The sequence below is a fragment of the Trichechus manatus genome, unplaced genomic scaffold (assembly GCF_000243295.1).
Source record: "Trichechus manatus latirostris isolate Lorelei unplaced genomic scaffold, TriManLat1.0 scaffold00213, whole genome shotgun sequence".
NCBI lineage: Eukaryota > Metazoa > Chordata > Mammalia > Sirenia > Trichechidae > Trichechus > Trichechus manatus.
Genome location: NW_004444149.1, coordinates 2497302 through 2516762, shown reverse-complemented (window position 1 = coordinate 2516762; position 19461 = coordinate 2497302). Strand labels below are relative to the sequence as shown.

Sequence of the window (19461 nt, the reverse complement as noted above, 5' to 3'; positions counted from 1 at the left end):
CACGCCGCTGAGAGGAACGGGGTGAGGTGGTTCGAAGGTACAAGACAGGCTCATCGGGACAGAGCGCCAGCGCCCCCGTGAGACCTGCTGACTGGCTACCCAGGTTCTCTACGGGGCCATCAAATACCGAAGCACACTATATAAGCGTCAAGGTCAGGCCAAGCACTGTGGAGAACAAGGACATTAAGACACTGCAGTTTCAAGCTGCTGGTTTAACTCGCCTCTCAAAGACTCGTCTGCCCTGTCTTTACTCAGGCTGGCTGCCGAGAGCCATCATCCTGCCACAGCATACTGGGCAGTCGCAATCAATGACCGTTGAGCCAGGCGCACTTTGAAAAGGGGAGACGTCCACTTAACGCCTGGCCACAGAGCGTGTCGTTTGCTGCTGGGATTTGGGCACTAGGAGGACAGACCAGTTCCAGCTCCCGAGGCACTCCACGTCCCTTACCCAGTGTGACAGATCTGAGATACACGGGCTGCAGGAAGTGGGTCAACAGCGCCCCTTGCAGGCCGAGCACGTTCCAGCGGAGGATCTTGTCACTACAGGACATGGTACGGAGTCTCTCCCCGAGCCGAATGCCATCCCACGTAGGCACGATGTCACTGGACTCCACCGGGATTGTGCCTTCCCCTGTGTCAGAGACTCGGGTCAGACCCCCAGGGGCCACTGGGCCAGACCACGCCTTGGTGGAGCATTTAACTCCTCAGACTTGGGCCACAGGCTATTCATTCATTCATTTGTTCTGCCTATATTCCAGAGCACCTACTCAGTGCTGGGCACTATGCTTGGTGCTGGGAAACAACAGTGAGCAAAAACAAGTAAGATCCAGTCCTCATGGAACATCTATGGGGTGAGGAGAGAGAAAGGGAACAGAACAGACACCGAACAAGTAAACGGATACAGATGCAAGAATTGTAGATGCAGCAGTGCTCTGAAGGCTTCCAGGGAGCTATGGCGGACAGCAGAGGAACCCAGTGAGATAGTCCGGGGAGCTGAGACATGCAGGAGGAGACGGAGCAGCCGGAATAAGAGAGTTCCAGACAGAGAGACAGCAAAAGCAAAGGCCCTGGGGCAGCAAGGGGGAACTGACAAAGGCCAGGCATGAGTGATGGGGAGAGCAGCATGGGATGAGGCTGGGCGTCAGGTCTGGCTTTTATGTGAAGTGCAGTGGAAAGCCACTCTAGGGTTTGTTTTTTTTTTTAAACAAATCTTTATTAATATATGTTACATTCCATACAATTCATCATTGAAAGTGTACAACTGAATGATTTTTAGAATATTCAGAGTTGTGCGACCATCATCCCAATCAATTTCAGAACATCTCATCACCCCAAACAGAAATCTCGTACCCGCCAGCCGTCAGTCCCCACTCCTCCCTGACTCCCCCAGCCTCTGACCCCTGGCGGCCACTCATCTGCTTTCTGTCTCTCTGGATTTGTCTGTCGTGGGCATTTCACAGAAACGGAATCATGTAAACACGACCTTCTGTGTCTGCTTCTTTCACTCAGCACGACTGTCTACGATGTAGCGTGTATCAGTACCTCACTGCTTCTTAGGACTAACAGTCCGCTGGATGGAGAGGCCACATTTGGTCCATCCACTCATCAGTGAACGGACACTGGGGTTGTTACCACTTTCTGGGTATCATGAATAATGTCGCTGTGAGCATACGTTTACTAGTTTTTTTGTGGACGTACGTCGTCAGTTCTCTTGGGTGTGTACCTAGGAATGCAGAGCTGGGTCATATGGTAACTGTGTTTACGCTACAGGGTCTGAGCACAGGAGTGACATGATCTGATGTATGCTCAGGATGGTGCTGATGACCGCTGAGGGGACAGGAGGGGACGTGAGGAGACAGTAAGGAGGCATTAGAGGACAGTGGCGGGGAAGGAGCTGGTGGACGAGGAGTAGAACCAGCTGTCAGTCAGATGGGAGGGGGACCGGGCCCTCGGGGTCCTTCTCTGCCCACTCCTCAGGGCCTGGTTCTGCATCATTTTCTTCTCGTTTTCTCCCTCCTCCCGCCCCCGGGTGACACACCCACTGCCATGGCTGTGAAGCCCATCTACGGGACGATGACTCTCAGTTTATCTCCAGCCAGGCTCTCCCCTCGGAGCTGACACGGGCACCTCCACCTCCAATGGGATGTGAAGAGCTCCCAGGTCTCCCAAAGGAACAAATTCATGACGGGACCTCAGCCTTCCTATAGCCCCCCGACGAGATGTGCCCGTCCCCTGTAAACAACACTCTCCTATCCCAGGCACGAATGGCAAAACCCAGCAATCATACCCTTGTCCCTGGGAGTGGCCTGCGGCCTTGCAGAGCCCCTGGTGCAAAGGGTGAGGACGTGTGCCACTCACCGTTCTCCACCTTGGTGCGGAGCTTGCCTTGTTTGGGATTCTCAAAGACAGGGTAGTGGCGGGAATCTGTGCTTTCCACAGCACGGTCACTGCAGGACTTGTCAAAGAGGGCACCGTCTCCACACGGGGCCGTGCTGCAAGAGGGACATCTGTTACTATTCACCTGGGCAGACATTCCCCTTCAGTCTCCGGGGACGCAGGAACAGTCACACGTGGGAGAACCACGGGACCTTTCCTGAAACCTGCCACGGGGTGCTGGAGGGGGGTGGAAGGGTACGAGAGTCACCCTACACCGCGCACACCCGTCAATCCCAACTCACAGCAAACCTAGAGGACAGGACAGAGTACAACTGCCCCGTGGGGTTTCCAAGGAGCGGGTGGTGGATTCCAACTGCCTACCTCTTGGTTAGCAGCTGAGCTCTTAACCACTGGGCCACCAGGGCTCCACCAGGGTACGTATCTCAAACTCTGAGTTGAGTGTGGCCTATCGAATAAGGTCGGATTTTGGGGCAATGAGAGTTTGTCTCTACCCAACCCTGGGGGCCCGGAGCCAGCGCCGGCACAGCGGGACAGTACAGACCTGATGTAGAGGTGGAACGACACCGTCTTTTTTATCTGGAGCTTTTCTCCTCCCTTCGCAAGCTCAAATATACTATCCTTTGCGGTCTGGGAGTTGTATTTCATTAACTCGCTGTAGAGAAACCTAGGAAAACAAAGTCTGCTTAAGAAGGCGGGTTCAGGTCTGGGCGAAGTGCTGTCTACGATCTGATCTCCACCCGAGCCTAACTAAGGAAAAGGTCTCTCATGGTTTCTCGGGTTGAAAGCAGCACAGGGTGGTGGGAAATTCTCCATGGGAGACGCTACATTTCACAAAGCGCAGCTAGCTTTTCTGGTCGGTTTCGTTTCCACCCAGGGCGCCTCGCTGTGGCAGCTACAGGGCATCAGGACGGCAAACGTGGGCTCGAGGACTACACAGGGCTGTTGCTTCTCCGAGTCTCTCCCTTCATGAAGGAAAGGTGACGTGGAGGAGAAAGCGGGCAGGGCCTCAAGTGGAGACTGAAGGCTGCCTCACCCCCGAGGCCCTCAGGACCCAGAGGTCATTCTGCGTTGTTCAAAAAGGGCGTGAAGCCGAGCTGGCTGGAGCGCCCTGCAAAACAGGCTGAGCAGGTGGAGACAGCCTGGGTCACAGGGGAATCGATCCCACAAGGCAGGCTCAGATGGACGGGCTGAGGGCCAAGGCCAGCCCTGTGGGATCACCACCTGCCGGCTGTGGTGGGGCCCGTGGTGGCCGCGGGGTCCTGAGTAGCAGGAAAGAGGGCAGAGAGGCAGTTGGCTCACCTGATGAAGCCTCTCCGGGAGATGATTTCTGCATGGCAGTCATTGACGGTTTCTCCCTTTAGGCTTAGAGAATCTCCTTTCACACAACGGTTCCCTGGGAGAGGGTTAAAGCAAATGTAAAATCGCCAAAGGAGATGTGACGAACAGGGTAAACGCTGTTTGTTCTTAAGGCCTGAAGGCAGACACAGGCTCCCATTTTCAGCTTTGACTCTTACGTTCTCTTCCCCAGGAAACGAGAACCCATTCCCCACTCTGAATTAACCGCAGCTAAGATGAAATGTAAGATTTGTTTTCTCCCCACCTTTGACTTGCTCACACCAGATGGCAGGGGAGAAGGAGAAAGGCCCGCTTCCAGGCACCGTGGGGACCGCTGGCCAGGGGAGCGGGTTTCAGAGCTTTGCTTACCTGTGCCCAAGCTGACCACGACACCCAGGTCTTCGGGGTCTTTCTTCATGATGATGGCAGCCAGGATCTTGCGGCCGAGCAAGGAGGGCTGGAAGCTGTTAGTAAGGGCATTGAAGCAGCGGTGGCTCAGCATAGCTATCTGGTCATGGAAGGTGCTACCAGTGAGAGGAAGCTGTGGGGACAGGAGGCCACGTCAGCACCACGGACCCCGATCTACGTCCACTGGACTTCAGAGGGGGCAGGGAGGCCGCACTCTGCTTGACTGGCGGGTCATCTTTTCCCCTCACATCTAATCCCATTGTACGTTCTACTGAGGCTAACATGAAAGCCAGGGAGTAAGTCACGACAGCAAGAGCTGACTTCACCCAGAGGGGAGTAGGCAGGACACCCCGAAAAAAGAGAGCACCAAAAGTAGACGTCTTAACTGTCTTTGGCTGTGCTTCTGGGGACCTTGAGAGGAGAAGCAAAGTTCTTCTGAGACCGGCCCCTGTCACTGGGGTTACCTCTGTGAAACCCATGCGCTCTGCCTTCTCGTTCTCCCCAATCAAGACGCGGAGGGCCGCATCTGCTGCTTCCTGCTTGCCTTGCTTCTTGCTGTGGGCGCAGACGGCTGGGAACCAGCGACCCCCAACTTTGGCTTGGTAAACGAACCTTTGGGATGAGAAGCAGGGGGTGAAGACAAGCACCAGCGCTGGACGCCTTTTCCAGGGAAGGGCTAGGCTGGCTTACGATGGGGCCAATCTTGCAAACAGATGGACCCCCCGACTCTTCACAGCTGTTTCTAATGTCACTCATGAATCGCAAGATGATCTGTGCTAGATCCAGAGATCACCTGCACCATTACCAAGGATTCTTTTAAAACGTAAACACATTTAAAAAACAAACTTTACATCATTCTGTAAATGGAAAACATAAATTGCAGGTGACTGGAAAACAATATGATAAAATCACGTTACTGAATCTAGCTAGATAGTGTCACCCGCAGAGGCTCTGGGACTTCTCTTTATTATGAAGGAAGACGAGCGAGCACTAGAGAGGTTTAAAGAAGCTCTGGCACCAAACCTAGACTTTCTTCTTCTTTTTTATTGCTGTGCTTTAAGTCGAAGTTTACAATTCAAGTTAGTCTCTCATATAAAAATTTATACATACATTGTTATGTGACCCTAACTGCTCTACCTATACTGTGACAGCACACTCCTCTTTTCTGCCCCCGATTTCCCGTATCCATTCAACCAGCTCCTGACCCTCTCTGCCTTCCGATCTCACCTCCAGATGGATTTTCTTAAGCAGAAATGAGAAGGGAGTTAAGTTTCTCCCCGTGGGAGTCCATGTCATTTAACGCCCTGCCTGATTTTTCAAGTTTCTGATTCTCTTTCTTCATTTACTTCCTGATTAGATCAAAAGGACTTAACCTAGAGAGACCAGAATGTCAAGGTCGGCCTCAGACCAGGGAACCGAGCTTTCACGAGGAGGCGGTTTTCAATTCCTGGAAGGCTCGCCATGGACGTGGGTGATGTGAGTGCACTCCTGGGCCCACGAGCTCTGCTGATGGGCAAGGGCATGGTGGTACAGGGAGTGGGCAGTGCCGCCAGCTGGGCCGACTCCTGCTGGGGACTTCCACAAGCCGAGAGAGAGCATGGTGCAGCGAAATGGCTTAGAAATCTCCCAGACGAGGTTTTGAGAATCCTAGCTTTCAACCAGATCCTCATCGAGGGCTGGGGAATCCAGCTTTGGATAATCTGACTGCCTGTGACTGAGGCTTCAGTATCAAGATTTATCAGCTCAGGCAATAAAAGGAATGACTCTTTATGTCCAGCCACACCAAGCTTCTCACTGTCCCTGACCATCCTGAAGCTGAATGCCTTTACTCCTTTCTCTGCCTGAGCGGCCAGGTTTGTGCAGGCCACTGGCTGCCATTCAGTGAATGAGACCAAAAACCAAGCCCGCTGCCGTTGAGTCGATTCCAACTCACAGCAACCCTATAGGACAGAGCAGAACTGCCCCATGGGACTTCCAAGGAGCACCTGGTGGATTTGAACCGCTGACCTTTTGGTTAGCAGCCATAGCTCTTCACCACTACACCACCAGGGTTTCCTCAGTGAATGAGAGGGAGGGGGTATTAATAGAGGTTGAGAGGGGCTAGGGGCCAAACTGTGTAGGATCTTTGCCTGGGGGATCCAGGATAATTTCATGTGTTTGAAAAGAACATGAACTCTTGTGTACAAAGTTTATATGTCTCTCTCTAGATATGTATCTATCACACACATATGATAAAATTTGTTAGTTATACAATTAGGATCCCTTAGATTCTACCATGCTGTCCAATGTGGTAGCCACTAGCCACAGGAAGTTACTGAATTTTAAATAATAAAAATTAAATACGGTAATTCAGTTGCTCAGGTGCACTGGTCACATTTCAAGGGCTCAATATCCACATATGGGCTGGTGGTTCCTGTACCGGACAGAGCAGATGCAGAACGTTTCCATCATCGCAGGAAGTTCTATGGTACAAGCTACTCTGTACTACAGACTCTACACTATAGACGACGCCGTCTCTGTCACAGCACACTCACATTCTGAGCGAGGTAATTCTTGGCTGTGGAGGGCTGTCCTGTGCACCGCAGGATGTTCAACAGCATCCTTGGCTTCTACCCACTGGATGCCACTAGCACCTCCCAGCTGACAGCCAAAAACGTCTCCAAACCAAAACCCAAGCCCGTTGCTCTTCAGTCAGTTCTGACTCACAGCAACCCTACAGGCTGTACAGGACAGAGCAGAACTGGCCCATAGGGTTTCCAAGGCTGCAAGCTTTATGGAAGCAGACTGCCACACATCTTTCTCCCACGGAGCGGCTGGTGGGTTCAAACTGCTGACCTTTCTGTTAGCAGCCGAGTGCTTAACCACTGTGCCACCAGGGCTCCTATGAATAACGTTACTTACTATTAAAGAAAGACAATTTAAAATAATGAGATACCATTTTCTATAAGCTTTCGTCCTTAATGACTTTTTAACACTGAAGGCAGGATACACACAAGTAAGAACTCTAACAGTTAAAAGTATATGCATGTATGTAGGCATATATGCGTACAGGTGTGGCTGTTAGGGGTCGCTGAGTTGGTTCTGACTCATAGCAACCCTACGTACAACAGAAATGAAACACTGCCTAATCCTGCACCATCCTCACAATCCTTGTTATGCCTGAGCCCACTGTTGCAGCCACTGTGTCAATCCATCTCGTTGAGGGTCTTCCTCTTTTTCGTGGACTCTCCGCTTTACCAAGCATGATGTCCTTCTCCAGGGACTGGTCCCTCCTGATAACATGTCCAGTGTACATGAGATGAATACATATGTATATGCATCTACGTCACTGTATACACATATATTCGTATATATAATAAAGCACACAGGGGGCACAGTCATAGTATTTCTTAGACCTAACCAAACACTTTGTGTGATTGGATTTCTGGGTTTGAAGGACTGGGACCATAGTCTCGGGGGACATCTTGGTCAACTGGCATGATATAGTTCATAAAGTTACGTTCTACATCCTAATTTGGTGAGCAACAGGAGCCCTGGTGGTGCAGTGGTTAAGCGTTCAGCTGCTAACCAAAAGTTCAGTAGTTTGAATCCACCAGCCACTCCTTGGAAACCCTATGGGGCAGTTCTACTCTGTCCTATAGGGTTGCTATGAGCTGGAATCGACTCAATGGCAACAGGTTTGGTTTTGGTCTGGGGTCTTAAAAGCTTTCAAGCGGCCATCTAAGATACAACTATTGTTCTCTGCTCATCAGAAGAAACTAGTCTACAGAACAAACAGTCTACACGAACCACGGCCTCATCTACCCTGAGACCAGAAGAACTAGATGGTGCCCAGCTACCACCACCTACCATTCTAATCAGGGCCACAATAGATGGACCCTGATAGAATGGGAGAAAAATGTGGAACAGAACCTCAAATTCCTTAAAAAAAAAAAAAAAACCCAAAACAAGACCTAGTGGACTGGTTGAGACTGGAGGGCTCCCTGAGACCACAGCCTTGAGATATTCTTCAAACCTTGAACCACAACTAACCCGAGGTCATCTTGTAGCTAAAAGACTGGCTCAAAAAATACTGAATATCACCCATAAATACTGTGCTCCTTTAAATAATCACATATATGAAACCAAACAGCCAACAATTACTTTAAAACAAAGATGAGAATGTAAGGGGGCGAGGAAACTAAATTAATGGAAATGGAACAATCAGAATGGAAACAATGAGAATGTCCACGCATTCTGAAGAACGTAACCAACATCACTGGACAACTTGTGTAGAAACTGAATGGGAACCTAAACTGCTGTGTAAACTTTCACCAAAAACACAATAAGATATTATTAAAAAAAAAAAGTGGCCCTCCTTCCCAGAAGCAAACACTGTTAAATTTTTTCTTTTTTTGATCCTTTAAGAAAATAATCCGTGCATACACGTTGTTGCTATTGTTAGGTTCTGTTGAGTCAGTTCCGACTCATAGTGACCTTATGTACAACAGAACGAAATACTGTCCAGTCTTGTGCCATCCTCACAATCGTTACTATTTTTAAGCTCATTGTTGCAGCTACTGTGTCAATCCATCTCACTGAGGGTCTTCCTCTTTTTCACTGACCCTCTACTTTACCAAGCATGATGTCCTTCTCCAGGGACTGGTCCCTCCTGATAACATGTCCAAAGTATGTGAGAAGTAGTCTTGCCATCCTCGCTTCTAAGGAGCATTCTCGCTGTACTTCTTCCAAGATGGATTTGTTCATTCTTCTGGTAGTCCATGGTATATTCAATATCCTTCACCAAAACAATAAATTCAAAGGCATCAATTCTTTTTCGGTTTTCCTTATTCATTGCCCAGCTTTCACATGCATATGAGGCAACTGAAAACACCATGGCTTGGGTCAGGCACCCCTTAGTCCTCAAAGTGACATCTTTGCTTTTTAACACTTTAAAAAGGTCTTTTGCAGCTGATCTGCCCAATGCAGTATGTCATTTTATTTCTTGGCTGCTGCTTCCATGGGTGCTGATTGTGGATCCAAGTAAATGAAATCCTTGACAACTCTGATCTTCTGTTTATCATGATGTTGCTTATTGGTACAGTTGTGAAAAGTTCTGTTTTCTTTATATTGAGGTGTAATCCATACTGAAGGCTGCAGTCCTTGATCTTCATCAGTAATGCTTCAAGTCCTCTTCACTTCCTGCATATCGCAGGTTGTTAATGAGTCTTCCTCCAATTTTGATGCCATGTTCTTCGTCAGCCAATGATCTGCTGCTATTCATAAGGTTTTCACTGTCCAATTTTTTTAGAAGTAGATTGCCAGATCCTTCTTCCTGGTATGTCTTAGTCTGGAAGCTCCACTGAAACCCATCCACCATGGGTGACCCTGCTGGTATTTGAAATACTGGTAGCATAGCTTCTAGCATCACAGCAACATTCAAGCTATCACAGTACGACAAGCTGATGGATGAGTGGTGGGTGCATATATAAGCACATTATTTATTAAGCCCCTGACTCATGATGATCCCATGTGCAACATAACGAAATGCTGCCTGATCATCCCCATGATCGGTTCTAGATCTGACAGTTGTGATCCACAGAGTTTTCATTGGCTGATTTTTGGAGGTAGATTGTTAGGCCTTTCTTCCTAGTCCATCTTAGTCTGGAAGCTCTGCTGAAACCTGTTCAGCATCATAGTAACAAGCAAGCCTCCACTGACAGATAAGTGGTGGCTGCACTGGCCGGGAACTGAACCCAGGTCTCCAGCATGAGAGGAGAGATTTCTATCACTGAACCACAATGCCCTTTTTCTTTTTCACTTAGCAATATACCTCAGAGATCATTTCATACAGATGTATCTTATTCTTTCTAATAGCTACATGGCATTCCTTCGTGTGGATGCACAACTTACTTAACTAGTCTGCAAATGGTGTGTGTGTGTGAGTGAGAGAGAGAGAATTCCTAGAGGTGGCATTGGTGGGTTGAGGGCAATACTTAGATGATGTACTACATCACCGTTGCTGTAAGTACACTGTCAAAATGTAAATTTAATTTACAAAGTAAAGTTGAGAACCTTTCATTAGTAATTTATTATATTTCTTTTGCTGTGATAGTTCATATACTTTGCCTATTTTTCTATCAGATCTGAAAAGAACCCCTTTTCTATTAAAGAAATCAGCCCCTGGGCTGCTGCACATTGCAAATGTTTTTTTCTCAGGGGGTCATTTTACCAGAGACAACTTTTTCATATAATCAGATTTGCCGGTTTTTACCTTCTGTGATTTATGGATTGAACTGTGTCCCCCAAAAATATGTGTTGTAAATCCTAACCCCTATACATGTGGACACAACAACAACAAAACCAAATTAGGAACAGGTTTTCTCTGTTACGTTAATGAGGCCACATAAGTGCAGAGCAGGTTTTAAGCCAGTCACTCGAGATATAAAGGGAGCAGATTAGGCACAGAAGCAAGGAAGCACAGATGTGGGGAGACAGATTCATGCCACACGACAATTGTCAAGGATCCAAGGAACAGAACTGAAAAGAGACAGACCTTCCCAGACCTGATCGAGAGCGAGCTTGCCCCTAGAACCAGTGTCCTGAATTTGGACTTGTGGTCTCCGTAACTGTGAGAAAACAACCCACCCACCTGTGGCATTTCTGTTACAGCACCACTAGGTCATTAAGACTGTGACTACGCTTTGTGTCTTGATTAGAAAGGCTGCTGCTACTCCAAGATTCTAGAAGTTCCCACTTTTTAGCTAGTGATGTTAGGATTTCATTTATTTTACATTTAAATCCTACACGCACTGGAATTTAGGTGTAGGGAAGGAGGTGAATACCCAGCTTTAGTTAGTCAGTTACCTGAACAGTCGGCAGTCCCAACACCATTACTGAATAACCCACCACCTCCCCACTGATCTGAAACCTCACCGACATTGTTCACATCTACCTCTACTTTCAGGTGCTCCATTCTGCTCCACCAATTTGCCCGTCTATCTATACGCCAGGACAACACTGTTTCAACATCTGTTAGGATCAATACCCCTTCCTACTTTTCTTTTTCACAATTTTCCTAGCTATTCCTGCATCTTTTTCATTTAAATTTCAGAATCAAGCCTTCTAGTTCCAGAATAAATCCTATTTGTGTTTTTACCAGGATTACATTAAATGTATAGATTAATCTGGGCACAGCAGCTTTCTTTAAAAATCTAATAACAGTTTTTTTCCCCCTGCATTTAATCAAGTTTTCCTTTATATCCTTCACTAGTATTTTACTTAATGTGGATCCCACTAGTCCCATTAGGACCGTGCCTAGGTTATCTTTTCAGTTGCTCCCGTAAACAGGATATTTTCTTCCATTACATTTTCTAATTGCTTACTGCTGTGTACAGAGAAGCTCTTGATTCTTATACGTTATTTTGCAATCTTCCACTTTCCTAAGATCTCCTTTGTCTCTAATACATCTTCAGTTTTTCTCGTAAGTATTCCCGGTATACAATCGTGGCATCTACAGATAACGATACCTTCACCTCCTCTTTCCTCTTCTTACACTTATTTCTTCTCTTGGCTGATTACATTGCTAGAAATTCCAGAATAATTTAAGTAATGATGACGCTGGCATCCTCATCTTCCTCCTGACTTGAATGGGAACATTCTACGTTCACCATTAAGCAAACTGCGGGCTTTTGACTTCAGACGTGTTATTTCTATCATGCTAGGAGGTGTACAGCAATTTCTATTTTATGAACAGTTTGGTTTTGTAATCTGAATGCATGTTGAATTTTACTAAGTGCCTTTTTGGAATTTCTGGAGATGATCGTGTGATTTTTCTCCTTTGATCTTTTAATATGGTAAATAATAAATATCCCAATGCAGACTCAGCTTTGCACGGTGCTGAGATACTGTTTCACATTTTAGAATGGCAAAGATGAACGTTTGGATAATGTTTATGAACGGTTTGCTAGGGTGCAGGGGTAGAGTCATTCTTACGTATTGTTGGTGGAAGCATGAACTTCTGCAGTTCCAGTGGAGAAAAACCAGGGAACACTGACCCTAACTTTAAATGCACACGGACATGTTATTCACTGCAGCACTGTTTATAACAGCGAAAGTCTGGAAATAATCCCAGGGTGCATCACTAGTGACTGGGTACATGAATCATGATAAACCCATGCTCTGGGACTCTCTACGGCTATACAAAAAGAATACAAGTGATAGGGAAAGCTCTCCAAGATAATATTGTTAAGTGAAAAAAAGCAAGCTATCGATCAAGGTACATATTATGTATCTTCTACATAAAACACGGAAACCCTGGTGGCGTAGTGGTTATGAGTTTGGCTGCTAACCAAAAGGTTGCCAGTTCGAATCCACCAGGTCCTCCTCAGAAAACCTGTGGGGCAGTTCTACTCTGTCCTATAAGGTTGCTATGAGTCGGAATCGACTCGATGGCAATGGGTTTGGGTTTTTTGGTGTAAAAAATGGCAAATACACTTGCTTGTATTTATATAAAGACACTCTGGAAGGATTTATGATAAATGATGTAAAGTTACTGGCATGCTAGTTCGTGTGTCTGTGTGTGTGTGTGGGGGGTGAGAGCTAGGTCAAAGGGAGACTGAGTATGAGCTATGTCTTTTTTATTTTTAAACCGTTAGTCTATTATCTATATAAAAAATTTTAACACTTTAAAAAAGTGCACATAACCCATGGCCCAGAAATTTCACTCTGAAAATGTATACTGCAGACAATGCTGCGCGTGTAAGCAGAGAAATACAGTACAAGGAGAATCACAGCAGATGTGCTTCTAATAACCAAACCGGCTTGTGGATTCGAACTGCCAACCTTCTGGTTAGCAGCCAAGCTCTTCACCACTGTGCCACGAGGGCTTCCGTTTCTAATAGCAAGACCAAAAACAAGTTAAATGTCAGTGAAGTATTTTAATAAATTATGCAAAGCGGGGAACTTAAAAGAAAACGTTAACATTCTATTTCTTAAACTGGGCGGTAGGTACATGGGTGTCTGTTTTAGCAAAGATCTTTTCTATCTCGTGTAAGAAAAACAATTTTTAAATTGTAAGCATTCATTCACCTGAACATGTACCTGTGCAAAAGAATAACAATCTCTAAGACACCTTGGTAAGCACAGGAGTCAAGGTGGAGAGAAGGTATAATATATACTTATTTTTGTTACAAAAACAAAGAAATGAAAATGCATTAGTATATGCATGGAAGTTTCTAGGAGGACTCAAGAAGCTGGTAACAGTACACAGGTCTGGGGAAGAAACTACAGTTCTAGGGTAGAAATGAGACGTCTCACTGTATGCTTTTTCAATTAGCTTGAATGATTTTCCACATATATAGATCCCTTTTAAAATTAAAGTTCGTTGAAAAAAAAAAACTCTAGAAAGGCTCATGTTCACTGGAAGAGGGACTGTACTCTCCAGATGGCTGATCTAGTGTCTGAGGGAGGCCATGGGGACAGGCTGAACTTGTTTCCTTGAACATGCCCCTCCTGTCACTCACAGCTAATGCGCATCCTTCCTTTCCCTGGGTGACGGGACGTCCCCACCCTGTGACACCCAGCCATAGCCAAGAGTAGGGCACTCACTTGGGCTCATGAGGAGGTCCGGACTGGTCGACCAACTTGAACTCAGCAGCAAAGCCATGGGAGCGGGCATACTCCAACAGGCCGCCCACGGGGTTGGTGTTCAGGTATCGGACGAGCTCGCCGATCCTCCTGACCTTGCTGGGCATTATAGATTCCAAGTTATCCAGTGATTCCGTGTTTGCACCTCCGGGCTAAAGGAGAATTAGCCAAACAAAGAGGAACCATAAATACTCAAGGCATCTCTGAGGGGACCAGACCTCGGCACTCATGAGCAAACCTAAGCCACTGAGTTCTACAAACGACCTGTATCTTGGGAGCAGGAAAATGACCCACCTGGTCATCAGAAGGTGTCGAGTTGGTTGCCTCCCCATGGAGGGCCTTCATGGCTTCCTCTGCGGCCATCTGCTTTGCCACTTTCTTGCTGGGGGCACTTGCCGTGGGGAAAGTATGGGGTCCCATTGCGACACAGTACTGAAACCTAACAGGAGGGGAAGGGCAGTGGGAGGATGAGAATGGTTTTGGTAAGAGATTAACCTAGCCTTGGTCAGCTCGTCATCCTTCACTTCTTGTAATTTCCCTGCACACATCACCTCTGTGCCCTGGCTCGTGCGGTCACATCTGCCCCTTCACCCACCTCCCACTGCCTGTCTCTCCTGGCCAAGCTAACCCCAATTCAGCATTTCAGTACCAGCCTCGTTTCACCCTGTCCAAAGACCCTTCTCTTGAACATGTAAGTCTGTGGAGCCTCAGAGCAGAAAGCTTCTTAGGTATGCCCAGGTCTTTGTAGCCTCCAAACCGTGTACCTCTCTGTGCTTGGTCCCCGCTTGGCCCTCTGAATTCCCAGTTCCAGATTCTCTGCCCCACAGCAGTGACGATACCCCCAAGACCCCCATTCTTCCCACACTGAAAACAGTGAAATAATCTGCCATCTCTGAGGAGGCAGGGAGGAAAGTGTACTTCTCTATCTCTCTTGTTTCTGAGAAAACCAGAGCAGAGACATACTTGGGGTCATGGGCAGGGCCTTCCCTGGACAGGAGGCGGAATTCACAGGAGCTCCCCAACTTGTGCACACACTCAAGCAATGTAGTGACGGGGTTCTTCCCAGAAAATAAGGATGTCGCTGAAGGGGTGGTGGGCTGGGACTCAGCAGTCTGGAGGAAATGAGAGACATGAAGAAGAAGGAAAACAACCCAAAAACCTAAGAAGAGACGGGCCAGCCCGCCACCGAGGGGTTAGGGATGGGCTTTCCAAAGGGCAGCTGGATGTTTTCTAGTGACTGCAGGAAAAGGTCAGTTATCTCAATTTTCCAGGTCTCACTTCTTACCTAAGAAAGAAGACTGAAGTTGATAATCTTTAAGGTCCCTTTCAATTCTGAAATTCCTGAATTCCAACTAGGCTGGGGGGTGGATGGGGAAAGGGAGGGCTGGGGATGAGAAGAGGAAAGGTGGGCTGGTCAGGGAGTAGAGGGAAGAGAAGAAGCTGACCCCAGGTACCTTAACAGTTGTTTAAACCTGACGGGACAGTGGAGACTGCCCCACAGGGGTTCCAAGCAGCGGCTGGTGGATTCAAAATGCCAACCTTTTGGTTAGCAGCCGAGCTCTTAACCACTGCGCCACCAGGGCTTCTAGTAGTTGTTCAGGGCAGTTAAAATCCCGGTAGGTCACAGACCCGGCAGGCGGCACACCTACCCTCTCAGACCCCTTCTCCGGGGAGCAGTGGTATGAGTCCTCCGACCTCCCGCCGTCCTTGGCTCTGGCTTCCTCCAGCAGGACGGTCATGGCCTTCATTGCTGCATCCTGCTTGGCCACCTTCTTGCTGCCCGCTTCAGCTGGGGGAAACTCTCGGCCACTGATGACAACCTGGAATTTAAATCTTGGTGGAAAATGATTAGATGTGTGAACACTAGTCTAGGCCATCCCTCCTCCCTTTCTCCAGAGAGACCCTCACCCTGGAATTTTCTGCTGTGGTAAGGGGCTTCGGACTTGTTGAGGAAGTGAGGGGTAGGACGAAGGACTCCTGCCTCTTTGAAGGCTCAGCCTGTCCCTTCTTTAGGGAAACAGAGCAAGAAGTTGACTCTCTCCCTACGGCTCATTAGAACAAACAGCCACAGGTGACAGCTCAGGGGAGCCCACGATCTCTTAGCAAGGAATTAAGATAAAGTCTGTACAAATACTGAGCTAAAATCACCATCATAATATTGTTAGCAACCAGAAGGCCCGCATCCTTAAGCAACAGTGGTCACCTCACGGGAAGTTCCTAAATGAAAGGGAAGGTTTCTTGCAGCCCAGTCTCACACTCCCCAGATACCTACAGGGATCGCACAGATGCCCGCCACTGACCAGGGGCCTGTTTTTGTCCCCCGCCTACCCTCAGAGATACACCACTCTCATCACTTGTTCTCAGTCATTCTATAGCTCTTTGTCCCTAGTCCAGGATGAAAGAAACTCTCCCTTGTTATTTAGAAAACCAAAAAGCATTTTCTCCAGATTTCTCAACTTAGCATAGGCCCTCTGTGTTCGAGCTTTCACACATGTTCAGCTCCTAGCTCAGTCTGCGATTTCGTTTAGAAAAGTAGGCCAACTTCCTCATTTGCTATGTCTTCTGAAATGTCTGAACATGGCTCCGATGTTTCTCAGAGCTGGAGTCCATTAGCCACAAACTCCACACTCTCCCCCAACTCTGGGGAGGGGGGGATGGAGGCAAAGAAAGAGGATGGTCAACCAGTCTGTCTGCCCCAAACGGAAACAAGTAAGTCTTGCCCTGTCAGCTTTGGGACACCACGTCTCCTACAGTTCTCCTGAAATGCCATCTGGTGTCATTAAGATGGTGCAGACAAGGAATAAGGCCACAGGTGGTAACGCTTACCCCTAGAGCCAGCCTACCACAAAGGGTGGAAGAACCCTCTCCCTGCCTCACTGGCTCTTTCTTTAGCTGCTACTTGTAGCCACTCAGCTCCTGTGGTTTCAGCCCTCTGCTAGGTCCTTCAGGGCCTCCTGGGCCTACCTGTCTTCCTCAATCTGTCCACTAGCCCGTAGGACCCTATGGTGCAGGGCCCAGCCAGCTGTCTGAGTGAGGTGGTCTCTGATTCCACAGCTCAGGAGCAGCAGCAAGTGCTAGCCCGCCCACCCGTGCAGGGGAGGTGTGTAAAATTAGAACCACCACCTTCAACAGGAAGGCAGCCGCTCACTCTACCTCATCCTCTCTCTATAGGAGCTGGGGGGCGGGGGGCCGTGGACCTGCCGCTGCCTAGCAGCACACACCACCCTCACTCCTGTGCACAGCCTGCCCCAGCCCACCTGCTCCTGAACCTCTCTGCAGAACTGACTTACCCTGGGGTGTGGGGGCGGACGGTCCAGGGCAAGGGGAAGGAGGGAATCGAGGCGTCATTACCTCTGACCTCAGGAGGCAGGCCTGATGCTGATGCACGAAAGCTAATCATTTCTAAAGAAGCTCTGTTTTAGCCATCAGAGCTGACCCTTGCTCAGCCACGATCATGGCTGGTCTGAGGTCTACATCCCAGGCTCAAGATCTACAGAAGGAGCCAATCAAGCTTGATTAGCCACATGGCAGAGAGGAGGTGGGGAAAGACAGGGGCCTCAGCAGCACGCTCACCAGTCAGCTGCGACTGTGTCGGGGGGCAAGAGCGCCTGACCCCGACCCTAGGGACGGCTCCTGGGTGGTCTCTTACCGAGGTTCATGGGGTGGTCCGCTTTGCTCTATCAGGTTGAACTCACAGGTCTGACTAGCGAACTGAGCATACTCTAAGAGGCCGCTGATGGGGTTCTTCAGCTGGCACTCGGTCAGCTTCTTATAGGGCGAACACCGTGGCAAGCCGTGACTGTAGAAGGATGGCATCTCCATGATGGCTCGGAACTCACCTGGGGCCGAGTGGATACTATTCAAGTCATCTGGGATGTCGTCTGTGGCCCACTGGCCATTTTCAAAGTCAACATACCCTGGTTTTGAGGGGCCGTTGTCATGAACAGGTGGCTTCAGTTTCACAGGTCCTGGTGTGGCCTCTGGTCTATTTTCTAGCTTTGTGACAGGTTCCTGCCCATTCGCCACTTTTCCCATGGTGACATTGTTCGAGGCACCTGAAACAGGTAAGTTATAGGTGGGAAGCTCTACATTTCTTTCGGTCTCTGGGGTAGCAGCTGGAGTGGTTTCCCGAACACTGCTGCTATTTCTCTTGATCTGCATCCTTTCCCGCTTCTTGTCAGTCAAATACCATATGGGGGGGGTTGCCCCCTGCCTGTAGACATCCCCCTGCCTCTCCAAGTCAATCAGCACGGCATTCACATCTCGGGCCTTGGTGAGGCCAATATTTTTAGCCAAATTCAGGGCAGAGGAGTTGGACACGTGAAACAGGTGGTCGCAGATTTTCTCCTTGATCTCGGCCATGTCAAAAAGAACAGGACAATCTTCCAAGCCAGATGCGGGGTTTCTGTCTTCAGTTTCCAAACTGGGGTCTGAACGCGGAGCTGCCTGCCTATGACTGTCCGCTCTCACGGCTTTGCTCTGCTGCTTCGCGGCATGAACAGGGACGGCGATTCTCCACAGAGGGGGGTTACCTGCCTCGTGATGTAGCTTGCCCTTCTTTTCCAGACTGTATAAAACTCGATTGATTTCCTTCTTTGGGACTCCAAGTTTTTTAGCCAGATCATACGCTGTGGTGGTCTTCCCTTCCTCGAGCTCCTCCAACAGCTTTAAGATCCTTTTTTCCTGATCCTGGCTGATATTCAGTTCCTGGAAACGTGAGGTGAGTCTATCAACACCTCTCCATGGCGAAGGATGCTGGAACCCTCTCTGGAGCCCCTGGCTTCCGAGAGACACGCCCCTGGGGATATTCCAGATCTGCAGTTGCCTGTCTCTGGCAGGTGGTCCTGGAAACCTTGGTTGGAGCCCAGGGAGGAACACTGGTGGTGATGGTGTCTGCTTTCCAGTCAGGGGCACTTCTGGGAGCCGTCCCTTGAGAAACTCTATCTGCCGGAGTTGGAAACTATTGGGTTGAGACCCTGGGCCTGGGTGTCTGAGCTTGCTCTGCTCATAGCCTTGAACTGGAGGGGGTCGACATTTGTTGAGGGAACACCCCTGCAGAACAAGAAGATGGAAAAGCAAGTGAATTAGGCCTGTGGTACTGAGCCTGGTGTGCGCCTCTCCCTTCACCCGCCCACGGGGAGGAGCTGCACCTGACTTCTAAAGGGCTGAGAACGCATGAGATGGGCGTCTAGCCCACCTGGGATGCCTGCCCACCTCCTAAGTACTGCCTGCCAAAGGGAAAACAGAGAGGCGAGCAGGGGGCCAGGGCAAAGTGGGGAGAATATAGATTAAAACACAGGTACTCATGTCAAAGTGCCTCCCCCAAACACCGAGCTTCCAGAACACAGGGGTTCTGACACCTTAGCACAGCCTCTCCAGCAACCTGACCTACTCCTTTCCCTTGGACAAAATTTTAGGGAAGTGAGAATGAACCTTTCCAGTGATCAAAAACTTACCGTTTTAAAGTTAGAAGAACAAACAACTAAACGTTATTTTGTTTTAACAAACAGAAACAAGATAGCCTGGTGTCCTGGTTTGAATTATGTCCCCCAAAAATGTGTCTATCAGTTTGGCTGGGCCATGATTCCTGGTACTGTGTGATTTTCCTGTATGTTGGAAACCTGCCTCTATGATGTTAATGAGGGAGGATGGGTGGCAGTTGTGTTAGTAAGGCAGGACTGGATCTATAAGACT

General features: G+C 48.6%; 1 protein-coding gene across 2 annotated transcripts in view; it reads right to left on the bottom strand.

Moving 5' to 3' along the window:
- ADAR (adenosine deaminase RNA specific) overlaps nucleotides 1-19461 on the bottom strand; it is a 38434-nt gene that overhangs the window by 2283 nt on the left and 16690 nt on the right. The window contains exons 2-12 of one of the 2 annotated variants that reach the window (XM_004388557.2): nucleotides 17417-18819; nucleotides 15417-15600; nucleotides 14731-14879; nucleotides 14062-14206; nucleotides 13729-13919; nucleotides 4527-4752; nucleotides 4102-4273; nucleotides 3697-3790; nucleotides 2939-3061; nucleotides 2359-2492; nucleotides 449-631 (exon numbers count right to left, since the gene is read on the bottom strand). In XM_004388557.2, coding sequence (XP_004388614.2) covers nucleotides 449-631; nucleotides 2359-2492; nucleotides 2939-3061; nucleotides 3697-3790; nucleotides 4102-4273; nucleotides 4527-4752; nucleotides 13729-13919; nucleotides 14062-14206; nucleotides 14731-14879; nucleotides 15417-15600; nucleotides 17417-18819 — 3004 coding nt within the window. The remainder of the gene's footprint in view (nucleotides 1-448; nucleotides 632-2358; nucleotides 2493-2938; nucleotides 3062-3696; nucleotides 3791-4101; nucleotides 4274-4526; nucleotides 4753-13728; nucleotides 13920-14061; nucleotides 14207-14730; nucleotides 14880-15416; nucleotides 15601-17416; nucleotides 18820-19461) is intronic. The other variant, XM_023742571.1, reaches the window with a different exon arrangement.